This window comes from Citrus clementina, unplaced genomic scaffold (assembly GCF_000493195.1).
Source record: "Citrus clementina cultivar Clemenules unplaced genomic scaffold, Citrus_clementina_v1.0 scaffold_6, whole genome shotgun sequence".
NCBI lineage: Eukaryota > Viridiplantae > Streptophyta > Magnoliopsida > Sapindales > Rutaceae > Citrus > Citrus x clementina.
Window position 1 is genome coordinate 19,788,854 of NW_006262139.1, and position 23,700 is coordinate 19,812,553.

At 35.2% G+C, this 23,700-nt stretch overlaps 2 protein-coding genes across 2 annotated transcripts; both read left to right on the forward strand.

Moving 5' to 3' along the window:
- The first annotated feature begins 435 nt into the window (after positions 1 to 435).
- On the forward strand, positions 436 to 16,149 carry LOC18039117. The gene is made up of 28 exons (XM_024181908.1): positions 436 to 682; positions 921 to 1,009; positions 1,450 to 1,573; positions 2,445 to 3,104; positions 3,269 to 3,637; positions 3,759 to 3,863; positions 4,025 to 4,207; positions 5,503 to 5,644; positions 5,744 to 5,925; positions 6,059 to 6,144; positions 6,230 to 6,278; positions 6,726 to 6,792; positions 6,896 to 7,374; positions 7,481 to 7,580; positions 7,740 to 7,873; positions 9,131 to 9,198; positions 9,281 to 9,497; positions 9,782 to 9,997; positions 10,164 to 10,319; positions 10,399 to 10,452; positions 10,553 to 10,767; positions 10,867 to 10,936; positions 11,295 to 11,620; positions 12,382 to 12,565; positions 12,660 to 14,060; positions 14,163 to 14,918; positions 15,071 to 15,142; positions 15,612 to 16,149. The coding sequence occupies exons 1-28, from the start codon at positions 608 to 610 to the stop codon at positions 15,630 to 15,632; spliced, it is 6,600 nt and encodes a 2,199-aa protein (XP_024037676.1). The 5' UTR covers positions 436 to 607; the 3' UTR covers positions 15,633 to 16,149.
- Positions 16,150 to 18,668: 2,519 nt separating this feature from the next.
- Positions 18,669 to 19,544, forward strand: LOC18038244 (dof zinc finger protein DOF3.5). Its single transcript, XM_006429991.1, has one exon. It carries the CDS (start codon positions 18,669 to 18,671, stop codon positions 19,542 to 19,544), a length of 876 nt encoding a protein of 291 aa, XP_006430054.1.
- Positions 19,545 to 23,700: the final 4,156 nt, after the last annotated feature.

Sequence of the window (23,700 nt, forward strand, 5' to 3'; positions counted from 1 at the left end):
TTAAAATTTAAATTTATGTAAAAAATAAGATATTATTTAATTATATTTAAGAATTTTTTATAAAACTCTTAAATACAGTGTTATTATTACCTATTCATTAAAATCAGATTTTTATATTCTTAATTAAAAAATCTTATTTCGTCTTTAATGAATCAGTAAATTAATAGTAAATTAACGGAATGAGGTGTATTCTATTTTTTAATTTAAAAATTTTATTTTAAAACATAAAATAAAATATCGTTTAAAAATAAAGATGAAATGAGATATTTTATCCTCACCAAAAAGTAAAATGGATTTTTTTCTTTAATAAACATATTTTAATTATACTTTTTGGTTTCCAAATAGTAATACATACATAACCACATAACCACATAACCAAAAGCCCTTATATATACATATATTTTCGTTTTTTGTACTTTCCCTCTTTCAGACTTTCACTCTCCGTATCTTTCAGTTAACTTCTTTGGTGGCAAAAACCTGGAAACCCCTTCACTTAACTTCACTTACACACAAAACCCTAAAATTCAAATAAAACGCGTAATTCACTTCTATTCATGCTCCGGTAACCAGTTATTTAATCGAAAGAATATCCGACCCGAAACGCATTATGGGTCGTCCCGAACCCTGCGTCCTGTTCGCTCAGACCTTCGTTCACCCCCAACTCGACGAGTACGTTGACGAGGTACGCTCTTTTCATTAACCTCGCTGTTACTTTATAACTCTTCTTTATTTAATTTCGTATTTATTGCTTTTCATTTTTTTTTTTAATTTTTTCTCGTGAAGTTTGTTATTATGAATCTTTGTGGAAAAGTGAAGAACTTGTATGTTGATTAATCTCGTGTCTGATTACATTGTGAATGAAAATTATTGATCGCTTTGCTAATACTTTGATCTTTTATTATGTTTCTTTTGTTTATTAGGTATTGTTTGCAGAGCCAATTGTTATAACTGCATGTGAGTTTCTTGAACAAAATGCAAGCTCCACGTCTCAAGCAGTCTCTCTTGTTGGGTATGTTGTAGGAGCTTCCTCTAATGTCTTATGCTTCTTTTTTTAACTTAGTTGCAATATTAAATTGATTGTAAGTAGTAATCGATATAGTGTGTCTGAGAAAAGTTATATGGTGTAGCAATGATGCTACCTTGATTTTTTCAGTATGGTCCATCCTTTATGATTTGATCCCAGGTTTCTGTTACAGAGTTTGAGTACTTGCTTGTAATAGAAATTATGTATATTATGTTAAGGGTTAAACATTTTTTTTTTGGGGGGGGGGGGGGGGGTAGAAATTTTCGATCATTGTTAGTTTGATATGCAAAAAAGTTTTGAATGATGTTTAATTTGATATTGGGCTTTTATTTTACAGTTTTTTTGTTGAAGTTTAAAGTTTTAGATGTTGGAAAAATTCACGTTATAAAATGTGAATGATGATTATAAAATGTTTTCATGAATAGGGCCACTTCACCTCCTTCATTTGCTTTGGAGGTATTTGTTCAATGCGAGGGAGAAACAAGATTTAGGCGCCTCTGTCAGCCTTTTCTGTATTCGCATTCTTCATCAAATGTGTTAGAAGTGGAGGTATTACTGCATCGTGTATAGTAATATTTTTTCACTTGTTGTTACCTTATTTTCTTCATACTGTGCCCATTTGAGTACCTTAAGATAATTAGCCACTGGGCACATGCTAGTTTTATACTTGTCTATGGCTTGTTTTGTTGAGTAATTAATATGTATGGAGAATTCTTGATAGTTTTGTTAGAAAATGTATGAATGCATTTCTAATTTTCTGTTAAAAGAGGACTAGGTGCTTTGAATCTTTTGAAACACATTTATTCTTTTAGGATAGTTTTGCAAATGATAGGTCTTTTCTTTTTTGATTATTTGATTGACATAGCTTTCCCAGCAAAAATTGTGTTTGCCACTGAATTTGAATAACTAAAACTAGTCTTAATGTACAAAGACATTTTGTTCTTCTTAAAAAGTAGGATTTGCGAAACTCACATTATTTTTCTTTTTCTTTTTCTTATACAGTATACTACTAGTTGTTGATATATTTTCACTAGGTTCATTTTATGAGAAAACAAGTATTACTATTACATATCTCAGATTTTGAAAGTTGTTTTCGTTTTGCCAAAGCAGGAATTAGAAAACACTTTTGCAAAATTTTTATCTAAAATGAAGGTTGCAAAAATTTATCTAACAGTTTTCTCAGTCATTAGCTGTGAAATTTGTACTTTCTGGACTTTTATTTCAGACTTGCATTCTTTGCTTAACAATTTCTCATGTTATTGACCTCTGTTATTCTCCTGCTCAATATTTTTTTTTTTTTTAAAAGGAAGAAGAAAAATTTCAGAAATTTTCTCCTCGTTGAGTCTGGTTTCTATCATACTCTTTTGGGGAGGCTTGAAGTAGTACAGAATCGTGATGAACATGCTTTAAATTTTTGTAGGCTGTTGTAACTAATCATCTGGTTGTAAGGGGCAGCTACCGCAGTCTAAGCTTGATTATATATGGAAACACTGCTGAGGATCTGGGACAGTTCAACATCGATTTTGATGATAGCTCTTTAACTGATCTTGTTACTTCTGCTGAGGGAAAGCTTGAAGACCTGCCTCTGGCATTGCATTCAATTAATCGTACAATTGAGGAATCTTTATCCTCTCTAAAAGTATTGTCTTTACCAGTTGCTCCGTCTGATATATCTATTGAGGTTAAACAGTTATTACATCTGATGTTGAAGGTCTTTGAGTTGCCAAACCCTGAGTCTGCTGTACATAAAACTGTAAGTACTGTGGTGTTGGCAGCTTCATCTTTTGTCACTCATGACTTAGGTGACACAACCCGTCAGAAGCATCTTGCATCTGGAAAAAGGAAGAGTAATGAAGATGATCTACAGCATGCTGTTATTAAGGCCAGAAAAGAGCTTATTCAACTTTATGCAGCCCTTCAGCATGATTCAGGGAATGATTCAGCTGAATTATTGGGGGATTGTGCTTTTTTCGAGACTGAAGCTGATATGGCTTCTTCAAAAGAGTTGGTGGATATGCTAAGCCAGTACTTTAATTTTAGTGGGAACAGCACAAGTCTGGGGCATCACAATCTTCCACAGGTGATTGGACCTAAATAAAATTTCCACTCTCATTTCTTAGTTCTTATAAATTGCTTCTTCTCAATAAATATGCCACAGAAAGTTTGCCCTTTCTCTTTGCTACTCTTCTGCCTGCTAACATGCTTTTGCATCTTGTTCATTTATGATGTAAATTTTATGTTCAGAATAAGAGTGTCATTTTGGGGCTGAGCGTGGCCCTTTTGCTGTGCTCTGGTAGAGAAGGCTGCTTTCACTTTGTCGACAGTGGGGGGATGGATCAACTTGCATATGTTTTCAGTCGTGACATTGAGAATTCTACTGTCATTATGTTGCTTGTACTTGGAGCTATTGAACAGGCTACACGGCATTCAATTGGTTGTGAAGGTTTTTTGGGGTGGTGGCCTCGTGAAGATGAGAACATCCCGTCTGGTATTAGTGAGGGATACAGTCGATTGTTGAACTTATTACTGCAGAAACCACGTCATGATGTGGCTTCTCTTGCAACATTTGTCCTTCGTCGCTTGCGATACTATGAAGTAGCTTCACGATATGAGGTATGCTTCTTGCTAGAGGTTGGGGAGTGGGTTTGGGCCGGAAAAAGGTGGGTGGCTGTGTTTTTGCATTTAAAAACTTAATTGGATACTGTTTGGTAATTATATTCCACTTCATTTCCAGAGTGCTGTTTTGTCAGTATTGGGAGGCCTGCCTGCTGCTGGTAAGGTCACGGCTGCTACTTCAAACATGCTTATAAGTGCCAAATCTCAACTCAAAAAGCTATTGGTCAGTTTGTTACTTTATTTGAATTTTCGTTGTATATATATAAGCGCGTGCGCACACACAGACCCTCTTTATGAAAATGTAGTATTTTTTGAACCATATGGACAAATCATGTTATGCAATTGCATTTCTTAGTTCATGTTTGTTGACATGGATTATTGCAGAAATTGATAAATTTGCGTGGTCCAATTGAAGATCCTTCTCCAGTGTCTTCTGCAAGAAGATCATTGACACTTGTTCAGGCTGAAGGATTATTGTCATATAAAGTAACCAGTAACTTAATCGCTTCATCCACTTGCAGCTTTTCAAACTCGGATATTGACCCGTATTTGCTGACCCTTCTTAAGGTACATCAAGTAGTTAGCTTACCCCATGTGGGTAACTCACATGCTCACATCTCATAGTTGTGCAACAATTTTTTCACATTTTTTCTTTTCCTTCTGTAATTATGAAAGCATTGTGCTGGTTTTGCTAATTCTTTATGTCTTGATGGTGCATACATGCTATAAAAGCTTTTGGGCTATTTGCTAAAATTTCATTTTTCTTTTCCTAATTGGAGCAAGATATGTCCGAAGCTTGTCAAAATGCGATGTTGATATTTGTTCCCTGATAACTCTTGCAAATGGTGTTTTTCTCTAAAAAAAAAATAAAACAAAAAACAAAAAAATAAATTTATTCACTATTATTACACCCGTGGCAATTTGAGCATAAACCATGGGCTAAAATGTTCTGGATTATGGTCTTTTGTGGAAATGTGTGTTGCGTGGTGAATTTTATGTATGATATTACACTTAGAATGCAGATAATGTAAATTGACAGATTTGTCCTTGATTAGACCGATTAAATAAACTTCCAGGATATGATGACACATGGGGACAACTGTATGTTGCAAAGTAATTTTGACTCTATAGAACTGATGTAGATGCAATGCTTTAATGTCTTAATGATCTCAAGTTATCTCACAGAGAAGTTTAAAAGGTACTACTTTTACCATGTATGTATATGTTTGTGCTGATTTTAGATTGTTTTTTCTTATCAATTGTGATCTGGGGCAGCAATACTGTATTATGGTTGCTTTTGGGAATTTTGACATTGTTGGGCCACTGTCTGCCCAGATATGTATGTTTCACATCCCTTTTCATTTCCCTGTACTTATCTTTGGTAGTCTAAACTTGGTTGTAGACTTTGAAAGGTCCTGCATGGTTTACTTTTATAGGAGTATTACTGAAGTTAGATCTAAGAACCTTCCCTATGGTTTACCTAATATGATGTGCAGTAGTCTCGCCATCAGTCTCAGTCTGTGTAATTGTAATTTTAGCCACTGGGTTAATAAATTTAACTGTTTGAGCCGTTCTGACAATTTTTTTTAAAGTTTTATAATTAGTTTTGGAGTTCATACAAGTATTTCACATTTTTTGTTAAAGGGAAGGAGTAGATTGGGTGGTTTCTTTCTACTTAATGAAGCATCCACCCTACTTCTATGTTGCTGCTTTCTTTTCTTTTTTTTTTTTTTAACTGCCAGATTTTTATTTACTTTTTGTTGCGTCTGTGAGTGTGTTTTCTTCTGGTGGAGTACAGGAGATGGGGTTGTCATAAGGGGAATTTTAGCAGCATTATTAATTTCAAATGTTGATTGTTTCAGGAGAGAGGCTTTCTTTCTTTGTCAGCTGCTCTGTTGTCATCATCTATATTACGTACAGAAGTGGGTGATGCTATGGATGTGTATTTGGATATTGCATCGTCCATTGGAGCAATAATTCTTTCGCTGCTCTTTTGTCACTCAGGTGTGTTGATGGCAGCTTTTCTTTTTTTTTTAAATTTATTTTTTTCAAATACTAGACTCTAAAATGGTGGCAATTTATATATTGTATGTTTTCTTTCAGGCTTGGTGTTTCTACTACATCATTATGAAATTTCTGCTACGTTAATTCATGCTCTAAGGGGAGTTACTGATATGAATAAGGAAGAGTGTGTTCCTCTTCGGTATGCTTATGTTTTGATGTCAAAGGGATTTACTTGTGGTCTGCAGGAAGTTGCTACAATTGTTGAGATGCATTTGAGGGTGGTTAGTTTCCTTTCTTTGAAGAGATTATCATTTCTCTGTTATCCTCTTCTTTTCCTTAATGTTTTTTGAGTTTAATTCCATTAGAGTTTGTAGCTATTTCTAAGTATAGTGTTTTTCTTATTTCATGGCTCAGGTTAATGCTATAGACCGATTGCTTACATCAACTCCCCAGTCAGAAGAATTTTTATGGGTGTTGTGGGAACTCTGTGGTGTCTCTAGGTCAAACTTGTTTATTCATCTGGTCAATGTTGGAGTTTTAACGTGAAATTACTGGTTTTGACCTGCCATGCTATCTGATTTGCAGGTCTGATTGTGGACGCCAGGCTTTGCTGACTCTTGGGTTTTTCCCAGAGGTATGAACAAAATGATGTTTGATGTTATATTTATGGTTGCATTCGCAACTGAGTTTTAATTTTGTGTTTGGCATTGGTAGTCAAATTAAAAGAGACTTGCCAGTTTGTTTGAATGTATCTCTCTGCAGTAGCTACTCTCTATTAAAATGGTGGTTAATTGCCTTTTGCTGTCCTATGATGTAATTTACTTCTCTTATATGTCAAATGTGTACTTTAATGCTTTGATCTGGTTTGGTGGGCATGGATTTATCTTGGTTTTAGCACTAATCTTAGAAAAACTTTTTCCATTATGTACAACATGAACCACACCTAACAGAAATTATTTCTAAATAACCATTTTCCTGCTGCAATTCTTAATTTCTTGTTGTTTTAACACTGTTGAGTTTGTAGTATATAGTACTATTTTGCTGAATGCCTACATACTCTGATGCATGGAATTTTTTGTAGGCTGTTTCAATGTTAATTGAAGCTTTACATTCTGCCAAGGAACAGGAGCCATCAACTAAAAGTGGTGGTAGTCCACTTGCTCTGTTAAATTTTCAACTTTGAACCAGTAGCAAGTTTTCTTGTTTACATATGTAATGAGCATACGCTTGGATGAATTTCTGGCTTTTCAGGAGCATCTCCCCTTAGTCTTGCCATTTTGCACTCAGCTGCTGAGATTTTTGAGATTATTGTTACTGATTCAACTGCATCATCACTGGGTTCTTGGATTGGTCGTGCCATGGAACTTCACAAAGCTCTACATTCTTCTTCTCCTGGGTCTAATAGGAAAGATGCTCCCACTCGGCTACTGGAATGGATAGATCCTGGTGTAGTTTATCACAAAAGTGGGGTCATTGGTCTTCTCCGGTATGCTGCTGTGTTAGCTTCTGGAGGAGATGCTCACTTATCCTCAACCAGCAATCTAGTGTCCGATTTGATGGAAGTTGAAAATGCCACTGGTGAACCTTCCAGTGGTTCTGATTTTAATGTTATGGAGAATCTAGTAAAAATTATCTCTGAAAAGTCTTTTGATGGTGTAACCTTACGTGACTCTTCCATAGCACAGTTGACAACAGCACTTAGAATTTTGGCATTTATTTCAGAGAACTCAGTATGTTGTTTCTGTTCTTTTGCCGTATAATTTTGACTACCTTTACTTCCCGTAGGTTTTTTCTTTCAGCATCTCTTTATACTTTTTCTTCTTCTGGTTGGTGTAGGCTGTTGCTGCTGCCCTGTATGAAGAAGGTGCTGTAACAGTTGTCTACACAATTCTGGTAAATTGTAGGTTCATGCTCGAGAGATCCTCAAACAATTATGGTACATATGCACTTGTTTTAAGGCAGTTTGTGATTTTTAATGTATATATTTACGTCATGTTAAATTGTTAATATCATACACAGTTCTAGTCTACAAAATTTTAGTGTATCAGATGATCATCTCTTATATGAAAGTGTTTGACTATGTTGTCTTTGACAGATTACCTCATTGATGATGGTACAGAATGCAATTCTTCATCTGATTTATTGTTGGAACGTAATCGTGAACAGTGCTTAGTTGATCTTTTGGTCCCTTCTTTGGTATTTCTAATCACTATTCTGCAGAAATTACAGGTTTGTTGCATTTTTAATATCTTCAATACATTGGAAGGATCATGTGACATTGCTGCCACATTTATATATTACTGGTTAGTAAGCACTGGTGATGCTATGGTATCTATATGACAAGCTTATTTTGGGCATATCCAAATGGAGCAAGTGGCATAGAAAGTCCATGAAAATTTTGCTTATGGGTTGGAGACTTCCATGATATTACTTAGTATTTTCTTTTATGAAATGGGATAAATCAAAAACTTTAAGAACCCTCTATATCTTGATGCCTCTTGGTGTCCTCAGATCTTTGGATCTATAGATTTGACACCAAGAAACGTGGCTTGTTTCTAATGGGAATTTAAGTGTATGTGTAGAGGTAAAGCTCTCTCATTAACGTACCTCCAGAGTTGGAGCTTTGGATTGCTTTAGAGAAGGAATTAATTGTTTAGATGTTTTATAGGGCTCACAAGTTGACCAGAAAATGCTTATTTCATAAATCTGTTATTTTGTGACCAGTTATGCTCTTGCATCAGTTAATTGAGAATTCTTGTAAGGCCACTTGTGGTAGCTCTGATTACATACGGGAAGCTTGAGGAATTGTTTTTTTTTTTTAAATTTAATTCATGCATACTAGTGATGCTCGAACTCAGGACCTGAGTCCTAGGAAGGCCGCTTCTTGTAATTGAGTATTCTTGTAAGGCCATTTACATTTTACGGTAACTCCGATTACATATGGGAAGCTTGAGGAAATTTTTTTTTTAAATTTAATTCATGCATACTAAATGCTCGAACTCAGGACCTGAGTCCTAGGAAGGCTGCTTCTTTCCATTGGAACCAGACCTTGGCCTCAATCTTGAGGGGTTGTTTGATTGGCTGTCAACTCAACCACGAGAAGTATGAATAGATTGTTGTAAAGATAGAATCAAGGCTGCTCTGTTCATGCATACCTATTTAGGTTATTTAGTGAGACTGAACACTTTAGACTGCGTGCCATGGACAATATCATAGCTGACATTTTGGTGTTGTTAGAAACATTTTCAGAAATTCCAACCTCGGATGACAGTTCTTTTCTTGGTTGATTGTTCCTCTTCCTTCTTAGTAATGGTTATAGATTTAGTTCCTTGTGTGGTTTATTTGGGAGCATCGTACTAAAGGCTACCTATGCTTTATTTGGAGGGGATTATTTGGGTTTGCATTTGTAATTCTATTAGTTTGCAATATTACATTTATTTGTTAAATTTGTCTAAGAATTAACTTGTTTTGTTGCAATATCTGTAGGAAGGTAATGAGCAGCATAAGAATACAAAACTAATGAATGCCCTTCTAAGATTGCATCGAGAAGTGAGGTATTTAACTTTTGCCTGTTCTCTATTACATATATTACATTCCATAATCTGTATATAATTGATAGAATGATTGTGATTGCAGTCCGAAGTTAGCTGCATGTGCAGCGGACTTATCCTCTCCATATCCTAATTCTGCACTTAGTTTTGGAGCAGTCTGCCGTCTTGTTGTATCTGCACTTGCTTTTTGGCCAATTTATGGCTGGACTCCTGGTCTTTTCCACTCCCTTCTAGTCAGTGTTCAAACTACTTCATTGCTAGCTTTGGGTCCAAAGGAGACCTGCAGTTTACTCTGTCTTCTGGTATGCATTTCCATTCTTAATTGCAGATTCTCTCTGATACATGGAATTGGTAGATGTTATGTATTCAAGTACATGTCTACTTCACCATATTGTTTTGGTTGCCTGGCCCACTCGGCCTGTGTTGCAATTTTGCCCAATATTAAATTGACAACTTGATGTGAATCTTCAGTGACGCTCTTTATTTTAGAACTGATATATACATTCCTGAAATATTTTGATGATTGAACCTCCTGGAACTTTGATATTTGACTGGCTTTCTTTTTTTATCTCTTTTATATGGAAAGAATGATTTATTTCCCGAAGAAGATATCTGGCTTTGGAGAAATGGAATGCCATCGCTGAGTGCCCTTAGAACATTGGCAGTTGGGTCATTGTTGGGGCCTCAGAAGGAGAGAGAGGTAGAGTGGTATCTAGAGCCTGGCTGCCGTGAGAAGCTGCTTACCCAATTGAGGCCTCATCTTGACAAGATTGCTCAGATTATCCGACATTATGCTATCTCTGTACGTGTTCTTCCCCCTCAATGTTACTTTGGTTTTGAGGTCATTTTCATCTGTGGTATTGCTGGAGGCATACTGGAGTATAACTTGTTCTTTTTTAACAAAGTTTTGATTTTTTTTTCTTTTTTTTTCCGGTTGTGTTTTATCTGGTGATTTTACTCTTCAACAGGCGTTGATAGTCATACAAGACATGCTTAGAGTCCTCATAATACGTGTTGCTTCTCAAAAATCTGAAAATGCTTCCCTACTTCTACGGCCTATCTTAGCATGGATCCGTGATCATGTTTCTGACTCATCTTCTCCATCAGACATGGATGTGTACAAGGTGATAATTATAATCCCATGGTATAGTTAAACAGTTTGTCAAGTGATGTGCTTGATATATTCTTTTTCTATCTTTTCAGGTTCACCGGCTTCTTGATTTTCTTTCTAGTTTGTTGGAGCATCCATGTGCTAAGGTTTCTTACTGTCTGTCTCAATGTCCTCCCAGCCCCATCCCTTTCCTTTCCAATTTTTATTAGCAACTTATCTTTGCAAGATGATTATTTTTGCTATCAGGCGGTATTGTTAAAGGAGGGTGTACCCCAAATGCTGATTGAAGTGTTAAAGAGGTGTTTTGAAGCTACTGATTCTGATGGAAAACAGTTTTCTGATCAACTAAATTCTGTTAAAATTGGTTCTACTTTGACTAGCTGGTGCCTTCCGGTATTCAAGTCTTTCTCACTACTCTGCTGTTCTCAAACACCTATGCAACACCCTGGAAGACATGATCTGTGAGTAGATGCAATATATTATGTCCTTTTTTCTTTTCTGTTTTTTTTTCCTTTATGGAGTATTCAGTGCGTTGATTGAATTTTTTTGTTGTTTACTAGGTACAAGTTTGATAATCTGAGTGCCGATGATTGTTCATTGATTTTACCACATATCCTAAAGTTTTGTCAGGTATTATCTCCTTTGAAATCTGAATCAATTTTGTCATGTGTATATTGTTCAATCTCTTCACTTTCCTTTTTTTTTTTAAAGAGACATATCTTTAAAAGTTAAAAGTTGCTTTCTATTAAATGCTTTTCCTCTTTTTTAAATGTCTCTTAAAATGCTTTTTAAAGAGACATGTCTTTAGAAGTTAAAGCAGTGATGAAATTAAGGATTTGATTAGATTTTTGTTCAGGGCAATTTTATAAAAGCTGTGTTAATTTATATTTTTCAAAAAAATCAGAAAATATTTGGCGTTTTTGCAACTAGTCAAAGGTCTGCATGCTTCACTATACTAATGGTAATAGAGAATACTCTTGATTCACAGGTCCTGCCGGTTGGAAAAGAATTGGTCTTTTGTCTTACTGCTTTCAGAGAATTAGTTTCTTGCGGTGAAGGCCAGAGTGCTTTAATTTCAATTATTTGTCATACCCATTCTACTCTAGAAGAATTTGATTCAGGGAGAGGACATGAAAGGAACGATGACCGTAGCCTTCTAAATGAGTTTGAATGGAGAAAGAATCCTCCTTTGTTATGTTGCTGGACAAAGTTACTAAATTCAGTTGATTCAAATGATGGCTTGTCAACTTATGCAGTTGAGGCTGTTTGTGCTTTGTTGTTAGGGTCCTTGCGCTTTTGCCTGGATAGGAAAAGGTCAGTCCGCCTTGATAATTGGCTATGTTATGTATTTATGTGAGATTTTAGTGTTTACTGATCTTAAACATTGTTTATTTTTATCAACTTCTTGATTTCCTACACTTCTATGTTTCTGTAAGTTCTACTAATTTTGTAATTAGAAAGTTATTTCCATTTTATTTGCTGCTAGTAATTTCACTGCTATAGTATTTGAAACTTCTATAGTTGTAAGGATTAGCTCGTCAAATGTGCAAGCTGTGTGAATACCAAGGGGTGGGCTGAAAACTTGCAAAGTATGAATCTGAGTTTCCTTTTTCATCACTTTCATGAATCACTCATCTTTTTAACTTTAGGCTGTGACTCAGCTGTACTTTTGTGCAAACATAGCTAGTAGCAATTCCAATATATGCTTAATCTCTGTGTTTAGATGCGTAAGACAGAGAAGACAGAGATGAGTTTCTATTATAGTCCTCTTGAATAATGCCATAACACTTGTGGAACATCAGCATACGCTGCCCTCTGTGCAAAAACAACTGTTCCAACTGCATCTTCATTATTGATTTTTTATTTTATTGTTTTTTATTCTTTCTATATTCTAATTGGCTGCAGATGATTTGAATAATTTTATATATTTATTTTGTCCTTCTTAGCTGCATCCTTCATAATTGCTGTCTTCGCTATAGTTGTTGACCATACGATTATGCAGAGCTATATTTTTAATCCATTAATTGGCTTTATATTATTTCACTAGCTTAACTTTTGGCTTTTGTGTTGATTAGTTTAAATTCAAATGCGATTGCTGCTTTGAAATATCTTTTTGGGCTTCCTGATGATAAGAGTGGGACTGAAAGCTTTCCAGAAGAAAATGTAAAACTTATACAGAAAATGTTTACTGTTTTGTCAAAGATCAATGATGACAATTACTATTCAGCTATCCCTGATTTGCAGACATCTTTGTGTCAGGTATGTATTATAGCTTCTTAGGAACTAGTTCACTGAAATTCTTTGTTTTCCCTTGAATGGTCTTATCATTTATATTCAATTATTGGTGTAATAGGTTTTGGAGTTTGTGAAGGTGTTGTTATTATTGTTGCAAAAGCCTACTGGTTCAGTTGATGTGGACAATGTCATATTTACTGAAGGAATTCTTCCATCACCGAATGATGTTTTAGTTCTTTCAAACATACATCAGATGGCGGGTGGCAATGTTGAAAAGGACGATGACAAACTTTATCTTGTAGGACTTGAAGATAAGTTTATGTGGGAATGTCCAGAAACGTTGCCTGAGAGATTGTCACAAACAGCTCTTCCTGCAAAAAGGAAAATGCCACCAGTGGAAGGCTTGAGCCGGCGTGCTAGAGGAGAAAATTCAGCTGCTGAGACAACTCAAAACACTTTCTCACGTGGACTGGGTCCAACTACAGCTCCATCTGGTCCTACGAAGAGGGATTCATTTAGGCAGCGAAAACCAAATACCAGCAGGGCTCCATCTTTGCATGTGGATGACTACATTGCAAAAGAAAGAAGTGGTGAAGGTGTCAGTAATTCTAATGTAATAATAGCCCAGCGTGTTGGATCTGCTGGTGGAAGAGCTCCATCAGTGCATGTTGATGAATTTATGGCTAGAGAAAGGGAGCGCCAGAAACGTATAGTAACTGTAGTTGGGGAGGCAACAATACAGGTGAAGAATGAAGCTCCCACTAGTGGCACCCAAAAAGAAAAAGTTGACAAGCCTAAGCAGTTGAAAACAGATCCTGATGATGATCTTCAGGGAATTGATATCGTATTTGACGATGAGGAGTCCGAACCTGATGATAAATTGCCCTTCCCCCAGTTGGATGATAATCTGCAGCAGCCTGCCCCTGTTATTGTTGAGCAAAGCTCTCCACACTCAATTGTTGAGGAGACAGAGAGTGATGTTAATGAAAGTGGTCAATTTTCTCGCATGAGTACACCATTAGCTTCTAACGCTGATGAAAACGCCCAAAGTGAATTTTCTTCCAGGATGTCAGTCTCACGCCCTGATGTGCCATTGACTCGGGAACCAAGTGTTTCTTCGGATAAGAAGTTTTTTGAGCAGTCTGATGACTCGAAGAATGTTATTACAGCTAAGGCTTCTGGTGTATTTGATTCTGGTGCAGCAGCAAATAGTCCTGGGTTTTCGGCCTCTCTCTACAACAATGCTACAGGGTCATCTATGCCAACTGATTCGAGGATGAATCAAAATTTTTATCCAAAGAACAGTCCGCAGCATGCTGCTAATCTTCCTGTAGGTACTGGATCTCGAGGACTTTATGATCAGAAAGTTATGCCAAATCAACCACCTTTACCTCCAATGCCACCTCCGCAAGCAATCTCACCTGGAATGTCTCAGGCTTCCGATTCTATTCCAAGTCATTCTTCTCCATATGTTAATTCCCTAACAGAAGTACAGATGTCAGTTCCTCCTGGTTTTCAAGTAAGAGAAGATACTTTCTTTTGCTCACCATTTTGGCTACAGGCTCCAGCTGCGTCTGTTATTTTTGAAGTTTGTGTCATCTTCAATCTTTTTTCTTTGTAGGTTCACGCAGATTATCTATCAGCATTTAGTGGCAGCTCTACACCTGGTGGATCTTCGAGGCCTCCGCTTCCTCCGACTCCACCTCCATTTTCATCTAGCCCCTATAATTTGCCATCATTCAAAGCTAATTCTCAGATGTCCATGTACAATCAGAACATTGGGGGAACAACTGATCTTCCCCAGGCCCAGAGCTCTGTTGTGCCAATGATTGATGCACGGTTAGGCAGTGTTTCTGCATCAGCTGCTGGAGTTTCTTATCCACCACCTCACATCATGCCGCCCTTGGTATTCAATAGGCCAGCTTCAATTCCTGCAACTCTTTATGGAAACACTCCAGCGCAGCAGCAGGGTGAGATCATGCAGAATCTTTCCATTCCTCAGTCATCCATTCAGTCAATGCATTCTCTAGCTCCATTACAGCCACTGCAGCCCCCACAGGTTCCACGTCCTCAGCAACCGCCTCAGCATCTGAGGCCACCAATGCAAGCGTCACAGCAGTTGGAACAAGTCACATCTCTACAAAACCCTGTTCAGATGCAAGTCCATCCATTACAAACAATGCAGCCACCACAAGTTTCTCCAATTCATACTTATTATCAATCTCAGCAGCAAGAGTTTTCACCAGCACAGCAACAGCAGCAAGTTGAACGTACTCAGCCCCAAGTTCAACATCACCAAGGTGATATTGGATCTCAGCAGCAACAAGATCCAGCAATGTCATTACATGAGTATTTCAAGTCCCCTGAAGCTATTCAGGTATTATTTTTATGCTCAGCTTTTGCTTTATAGATTTGACAGAGTCATTGATTGCTATTCTCTGTATTTTGTTGTTTTTATTCTTATAGATCATTCTTAGACTCTTCCTAACTATTAGTCTTTTTTTTTTTTTGGTTTCTCTTTCATGGCAGTCTTTATTGAGTGACCGTGAAAAACTTTGTCAGCTTTTGGAGCAGCATCCGAAATTAATGCAGATGCTTCAGGTTATTATTATCCATCATCATCTTCTTTCCAGCTTTCCCCCTGTTTCTTCTGAAGCAGCCTTAGAATTTATTTTTGATAAGCAATAAAGCAGAAGCGGTGGAAATGATAGAAAATAAAGAGCTGAACAGGAATTTATTTCATTTTCTGTTTCTGGTTTCTATTGTCTGAAAATTCAGAGGTTATACTGACAAAAGAAAGAATTGGAGTTTGGAATTTCCAGACCTTAATAGATTCTTAAAACCCCCCTGGTTAGTTATAAATCTCGGGCCTCTTCTTAAACTATGTAGGGTTTAAGTCTTAGTTTCGATTAGAATTATGGCATTTCCATTAGGCCCCAACTCTCATGGCATTGTTGAATAGCTCCTTCCTTTTCCTTGCAAGAAGATTAGGATTATTCTTCATTACAATTTTAATTCATATTTTATTAGTACTAATTCCTAAGACCTGGTTGTCTATATTGTCTAACAGGAAAGGTTGGGTCATCTATAGCAGACATGATATCAGCGCTGTTGCAAATTTTTGGATATGAACTTAATGAAACTGAGTCAAGGCCATTTGAGGTCTTATCTTGCGGAGGGTAACTGCAATCTGCAGCAGCAGCCTTCAGCTAATCATTCATTTTTCAAATTAGTTCTGAATCATTCATGTACTATAAACATGTAAATTTATATCTAGATTTATTGAAATCCCTTTCCATATATCCGCCATTTTCTGATTTATTCATTTGCAGGAGACAAATTTTGTTTGGTACTTCTGTAGTTTGTTCGTTTTAGCTGACTGACATAGCTCTGAAAGGCCAAAAAATGTATGCTTCTTCGGTTGTGCAGCTGTTTCCCGGTTATCCGGAAAGGGGCATTGTTGTGTTACTCCACGTTACATTGTAAAGTTACATTAGTATGTGTAACATAAAATGTAAATACATAATCAAAAAAATTTGTTATGAAACTCGATATCCTGTTGAGCTTGATTTTGTACTGGGTTTATCAAATTTTGGGTGATTAGGTTTTGAGTTGTATTGTGCATTTGAGTAATGTTTTAAACAGGGGTTATGTTCGAAATCGAGATGACGTGGTACTGTTAATAACGGAATCCCCAGAGGATGAAAAAAAAAAATTTACATTACAATAGAAGGTCTCTAATAATAGCATTGAAACTCTATCATGACCTGGTTTTGAAATGATATGGTACACTCGAATCCCAACGTAGAAATTTGAAACATATGGTCAAGTTGAAACCTATCGTCATGCAGTCTATTTGATGCTTAGCCCGAAGATTTGCTCTACAGAGATCTATTGTCACATAAAGAGAAATTCTACACTCACAATACTCACGAGAAAAGACTTGAACCACTCGAGGCTCGTCTTCTCGATTTATCATTGTGACCTGGTTTTGTCATGGCTTGCCAATAACCACCAGGTCAGCAGGGCAAGGGACAGTTGTTACATTTAAAAGTTCACAATTATAGGAAATTTTGATATGGATTGATTTTGAGATATAACGTCCACAGCGCAACTGCCCCAAACGCTCTCATAATTCTCGAATATTTTTTCTGTCCTTTTTTGACGGAATATAATCCTCGAATTAGCAAAGCATATTGATGAAATCAACGAGGCTGCAGCTGCAGCTGCATGATCCAAGGAGCGCATGATCCCAGATATTTACTATTTCAAGCTAATTTTATTATTTAGCGTTTACTACGACCATTGAAACATTCCTCCTTTAAGAAACATTTGTCAACGTACTCATGCCCCTCATAATATTCAAACCAATATTATGATTTTTATTTTTTATTTTTATTTCCGTTTCACTATTTTTTCTAAAGCGCGGTAAATTAAGGATTTTTATTTATATTTGAGAAAATAAATATATATTACTCTTATTGGGAGATGTATTAAGCCCTGAACTCTATTTGGTATTGTAAGTGTTTAGTAATTACTTGCTAGAAAAGTAGCCTTGAAATTTACGTGTGTATATTCCATTCTCTTCGAATCCTCATTACATAAGAGATAATTCATTAAAATATTATTACCGGACCTTAAATTCACTTATGTTTACAGTGAAAAATCTTAGTATGATTTGGTTGTAGCCCGGAACTGAACCAAACCGAATCCATTTGGTTCACAATTTTATGAACTAAATATTAGAGTTCAACCAAATTGAACTAAATTAATTCAATTTAGTTTGGTTTTGTTTGGTTCAAGTAACTTTACTATGTAGTTTCAATTACAAAATAACAACATAACAGTCATATATTATTACTGCAATAACAATCTTAGGTTCATAAAACTACAAATAGTAAACAACAAAATAAAGTCAAATAAATCAACATAATAAAGTCTAACACAAAACAAACTAACATAGTCTAGAAATTTACTAAATTAATAAACAAGAAAGAAACAACACAAAATCATATATAAAAGAAACTTCAAAGTTCTATTGCTAATTTGCCATCCACATTCACCATTTTTTGATTATTCAACATATCTTTTAACAATATTAGAACTCTACACCTAGTTATCAACACATCTTATCTCTCGAAATAAGCCACTCAACTAAGCACCAACAGTTAAACAAATTAAAATAAAACATATACTATCATATCAATAATCACTCATATTAACTAATATAAATATATATTTGTTTTCCTCTGAACCTTTGTTTTCCTCTGAACCTTTGTTTTTTGGTTTGGTTTGATTCGGTTTAAAACCGAACCAAATAAAAACCAATTATTTTAGAGATTTATGAACTATTTGATTTTTATTACCAGAACTGATCAACTGAAAAGCAGACCACATCTTCCACCAAATATACGAAAGAACATTTTTATCTATCCTTGGTAACGCCAACAAGAAGTAACGTCAATTACTTGGCAAGAGAATGATACATGTGTAGATATGCTTTCATTATTAACTACCATATAACTGTTGGCAAGATCTCTTACATCTCATTCCATTGAAGTAAAAAAATCACTACAAATCCCGATCGATGCAACCCATACGTACAAACATATTTATTCATTCGAAATCAGAATCCCTATTCACGAGGCCAAATTTTACTTAATTTGAAGACACTAACATGATACCATCTCTAAGATTTGATCATAAACAAACACTTGCAACGCCGCGAGTTACCATTATCTTTTTTAAATATTCATTCTGCCTGCCCTTGCAAGAAACCCTAACGATTTTCTCGAGGCAATTGCTTCCCATACTACATTCATTCCCACCAATGACATCGTGCCACGTGTGTTGAAACACCGACACCGTGTATTTGCCTACGGGGTTGGTTTGTTACTTGTACGTCCTTAACGGCTCCGGAACCCTCAACTCACGTGCACTTCATCAACTTAAGTGCTTCTAGTGCGCAAGTGCTTTTTTTCTAATTTTCATCACTCCTTATAACTCTTGGCTTGCATTGTTATAACATTCTCTTCTATTGAGAATCTCTCTCAAGTTCAATTGAGAGAGAGAGTGGAAGAATCAATAATTTTATTTTTTTTATTATTAATGAAGTTCATTTTTGGTGATGGAGAGAGTATGGAATCACAAGCCTAATGTTGAAATATCACCGAGTTGTCCACGTTGTGGTTCTTCTAATACAAAATTTTGTTATTACAACAATTACAGCTTGACACAACCGAGGTACTTTTGCAAAGGATGTAGAAGGTATTGGACCAAAGGTGGGTCCTTGAGGAACGTGCCCGTTGGCGGTGGCTGCCGGAAGAACAGACGAGGCAAGTCGGTGAGGTTATCCACCGACGGCGTCTCGTCGAAAAGCTTGTCCTATATGGGCGAAATAAACAAGGTTAATGGATTTCTTGAGTCCACTTCTACCTCATCCTTAATGCAACAGCAAGATGGTTCTCATATTGATATTGCCCTTGTTTTTGCAAATTTCTTGAATCAACCGCCGGAGGAGAAGCCTGCCGGAAGCTTTGAATTGCCGGAGTTGCCGGATATTGATCCATCTATGGAGTTTAATTCATGCATGGTGAGTACAAACTTGGAGTCTAGGGTTCAATTACCAGAAGAAAATGTTAATAATGGGCTCGTTAGAAGCCTAAGTTTTTCTGACTTGTCGTCTGCGGAAACTCAAACCCATTTTAGAGACAATGATCAAAGTTACTACACTATGTTTAATTCAGTTCAAAAGCATGGTCATCATGTTCAAGATGGAATTCCAAGTAATCAAGTGTTGCCACCATTGCCCAGTGAAGAAATATTGTGGTTGAATTCTCAAATGATGATGAATCAATCTCTGCAAGCAGCAGCAGCAGCAGCAACGCAAGAGCCAATGCTTGGACCTGCTGACGATCACCAAGCACAAGATCCAAATAATCTATTGTTTGGTAATTGGAGTCCTTTGGATTTCTCAAGTGATGACACGTTCTCCAAGACTTGAGAGATTGTGAATTTTACTTATTGTTTTTGTTGCTATATATATAGTTACACATATATGTATAGAAATCAGAAAATTTTACATGAAATAAGTAAACGTTGCTATTCACTAGTGTATGACTACCTGCATTTTACAATTAAGTTAACCATTGATCATCAGGTTTGTCGTCCTAGGAAAATATGCAATATGAGAGGTACTTTTTGTTTACTCCATTAGTATGAAATAGTATTCTCTAGTTGTGTAATTTTTTGCTTCATTTTCAGTTTCCTAGACTCTTTATCTGAAACAACAATGGTGCTTTAAGTTTTTTTTTTTCCTTTTCTTTTGTATAGGATGCTACTTGAAGTTTTTAGTTCGCTAGTTGTTTCATAATTCATATTAGATTGATAAGTTTTGACCAGTAATGGGCGTGAAACTAGAATCACTCGTCTTATGACTGCATGCTTTGTGAAGCTTAATTTATCTTTGCTTAAGAAAAGGCATACTAATTATTCTAATTAGCTTGCATATGTTTAGTCTTTTAGATATATTATTTAAGTGATTCCATATTATATGTGTGTGTCAAACACGAGATTTTGATATTTATATCTTGCCTTAATTTTAGTTAATCGCTACTACTAGATAATTAAGGACACAATCACCCAAAACTATCTTAAGTTCAAGTCTAACTCAGCAGAGAAATATTACTCGCATAGCTAACATAAATTTCTTTTGTTCTTACTGCTTTCTCAAAATTCTATCCACTATACCATAATCAGTATTCTTTTAAATTATTCTAAGGGTTCCTCTTATAGTGGTTGGTCAGAAAAAGTGGACCATGTTAATTTATTGTCCAGGCTAGCTCCTTCTAGCTGAGGAGATATGATTTGTGTCTGAAATTTGAGACCTGTTTTAATATTACTTCTACAGGAGATATATACGTGTTTTATTTGAACATTGTAAGTGTTAATTCCTCCGAATTTAGATAAGCACTGATTTTATTTGTGTTTATTTTTTTTATGATTTTTTTGTCACATATATATATTTATAAAAATGACACATTCTTACCCGACAACTATCAAATAACAATTTTCTAAAAAGTCAATACAAAAATCAGATAATCACTGAATAACAAAGAGGAGATACTAGAGCTAATTAACAGAATATGCGATGGTCTTTAGATAACACCTTGGTCCTATAAAATCCCCCACAAGATGGTGCTGGAGTTAGATCTTAGGGGTCGAGATGTGTTAGAATTGAAAATTAACAAACTCTATAATTAAAATACCGATATCATTTAATTAAGTTTAATGAACCAGCAGTCCTACTAGCTTATTTCATTCTGCAAAGCTAATAGACTTTCAAAGTAACTATATCAATTCAATCCTGAATATCAAGAGTGTAAATTTCCTGGAATCTAGAATCAATGAATCCTTGATATAGTAAAAACATTATGGATAGGGCAAGTTGTTTGTAAACAATAGGCCCTCAAGCTAGCCCTAACTTGAAAATTTCAAGTGCAGACATCCAATTCAAAACTTCTCGAAGATTTCTGAATATGTTAATAATTTTTCCAGAAAAAAAAAATTCAACATTTGATTGGTTAAAAAATACTGCTGATGCTACTCCGGATTCATGGAGCCAAGCGGTTTTAGCTTAGAGTCTTGGGAACAATAAACTTAATGCTAGCTACACATGATCCCAGAAATCTACACGATCCAAGAAAACTAATATGTATTTGACTTCACCCGATCAATATCTTTGTGTCGACAAACTTCTAGGATTAAGAGTCTCAAAATTTTTTTAAATCAAATCTTTGAAAATCAATATCAACGCATTGTTTAGATTTGTCTTTAATGCATAGAATAATTCAAAACTTTAGGTAACAGCTAAAATGAATGAGTGACGATGTCATGTGTTTTAAATCCGATATCCAACACTCTCACCCATTTAATTAGAAAAATTTACTTACCTATATATTTAGAACACATTATAAAAGAGTAATGACGAAATTTAAAACCGTTAATTTATCTCATCAATCCCTACTTTTGAATTAACTATTGTTTATTTTCATTACTATCCTTATTAAAAAATTTAAAAAATTATTAATTTTTATGTTCTTTTTTTTTTCTTCTACTCTATTCTTCACCATCAATCCATCACAATCTGCAACATATGATGATTTTGTTGGTGAGTTTTGTTAATATTTTGTAAATAAGCGGCAAGTTTTATAGTAGCTGATGGCATTTATTATGATTTGATGTGATAATCTAAAATTTTGACTATTTAAATTTGATTTTTGTGTTAGAGTTAACTTATAATTCAAATTGTGAATCATTTCAAAACATGTGAGACTCTTGAGAGGATTCAAAAGAAAAATCGATGCGAGCCCTGGTCCAAAACATACTAATATTATGCTCTGTAAGAGCGGAACGTGACATTAACTCTATTGGACTTGGCAATTTCTCTCATTGAATCACCTGGTCAAATATGCTAAACTCACGTTTAATGATTACAGAATATATATTTCTATATGAAATCGAATGAACCTGGATGGGTTGATGATCTTATACGCTGCCTAGTTATAAAGTTTACGGATGGACGGTGTGAGATTTAGTTAATTAGTTTTCTTTTTAAATAACAATTAGTTAATATATCCTTATATTGTGATTCAAGTTCAACAATTGCAGCAATATTTATTATTCACAGAGTGTTCGTGATATAGTTATGTGTTAAATGTAGACAGCACGATTCAGATGATTCAGGTTGTGGGCATGGTAGTTGACAGTTTGGTTATAATTTGGTTCGGTTATAATTTTATGAGAAAATTAATTCTAAACCAGCTCATAGTTCATAAATTAATCACTGCAAACTTAAATCCATCGAAGATAAATTAATGGGAAGGTTAGAAATTTTCAATTATGTTTGACTTCAAGGCCCTTTCACATATATATACATCATCACCCAAAAAAAAAAAAAAAAAAAAAAACTCCTCTTCTCTCTCCGTCTATTAATTGTTTGTTCCCTTAAAAATTAGAGCATAATTTTTATTATTATATAAATCATTTTTCAATTTACACTTATTGCTTGCATGATCTGTTATTTCACAATTGAGTATTTGTGATCTTGAATTATTTATTATTATTTACTCTTTTTATAGAGGTTCTTGTTGTTTATTGGTTTGATCATTTCATTCGAAACTAATAACAAGACAGCAGCACAAAACTATTTGTAGAACTTCGAATTTGATCCTATCTAATTAAAATTCGGCGAAAATTTATTTCTAGTTCACTTAAATTGGCCTTATGGATAAAACATCGACACCTCTTTCGCCATAAACTTTAACATAAAGTTTCTCTTTCTGGTTAATAGCTAGAGAGAGGATTCCCTGATAAATCCATAATTTCATAAATGATTTTAAGTTTGGATTCATTCTCTTTTATTTCTCTAATTTTTGTGTTTAATTTCATGTCGCATGTCCATTGTATAAGAATAAAGCAACAATATGCCCAAAATTGTATTATACACACCGAAAGAAGGGGGAGATTTTCTCATTTACTCTTCGTGTTCATGTAATGAGAAAGGAATCAACTTCCTGATGTTTGTAAATGATGATGAGTCACAAATAAAAAATGATTAAAATATAAACTCTAAGTTAATTAAATTGACGGTTGATAGTAATTAATTAGAGTCCAATTAAGTAGAAAAAAGTAAAAGATTGCTGGCTTTTGATTTAGAACATTCAAAGTTCAAATTAATATATAGTCCTAAGCAGGAGATGCATCTTGCTCCGGTCTTGTATTAAATATGCATAAAAATTAGCTTTGACATAAACTAAAGAGCCGTCTCATGCATTGACCCCCGGCGGTCAGAAGGCTGTGTTCAAAGCTGGCTTACAGCCAACTTGTGTGCATTATTTGGACCCATGCGCCACCAAATGTTATGTAGTAGCTCCAATTCTAGAGCTGGGTTTAATTGAATCTTTTGTCAAATGGGCATCTATATTCGATAAGACTTTTCTTTAGTCTAGTTATTACCACAAAAATTGATTGAAATGTTTTTTTTTAATATCAACTTGTATTACAACTAAAAATTTGTTGAAAGTAGCCTTGATTTGTTCATCATCGGCAATCAGCGTGTTCAGAAAATCAGAAGAATTTACTCTTATTAAATTGTGAAG

Excerpts from the sequence above, each read along its gene's own strand:
- LOC18039117 (XM_024181908.1), top strand. The coding sequence starts at position 608 with ATGGGTCGTCCCGAACCCTGCGTCCTGTTCGCTCAGACCTTCGTTCAC. Across the intron at positions 3,638-3,758 it reads AAGTAGCTTCACGATATGAG|AGTGCTGTTTTGTCAGTATT; the intron begins GTATGCTTCTTG and ends CTTCATTTCCAG. Across the intron at positions 11,621-12,381 it reads TTTTGCCTGGATAGGAAAAG|TTTAAATTCAAATGCGATTG; the intron begins GTCAGTCCGCCT and ends TGTGTTGATTAG.
- LOC18038244 (XM_006429991.1), top strand. The coding sequence starts at position 18,669 with ATGGAGAGAGTATGGAATCACAAGCCTAATGTTGAAATATCACCGAGT.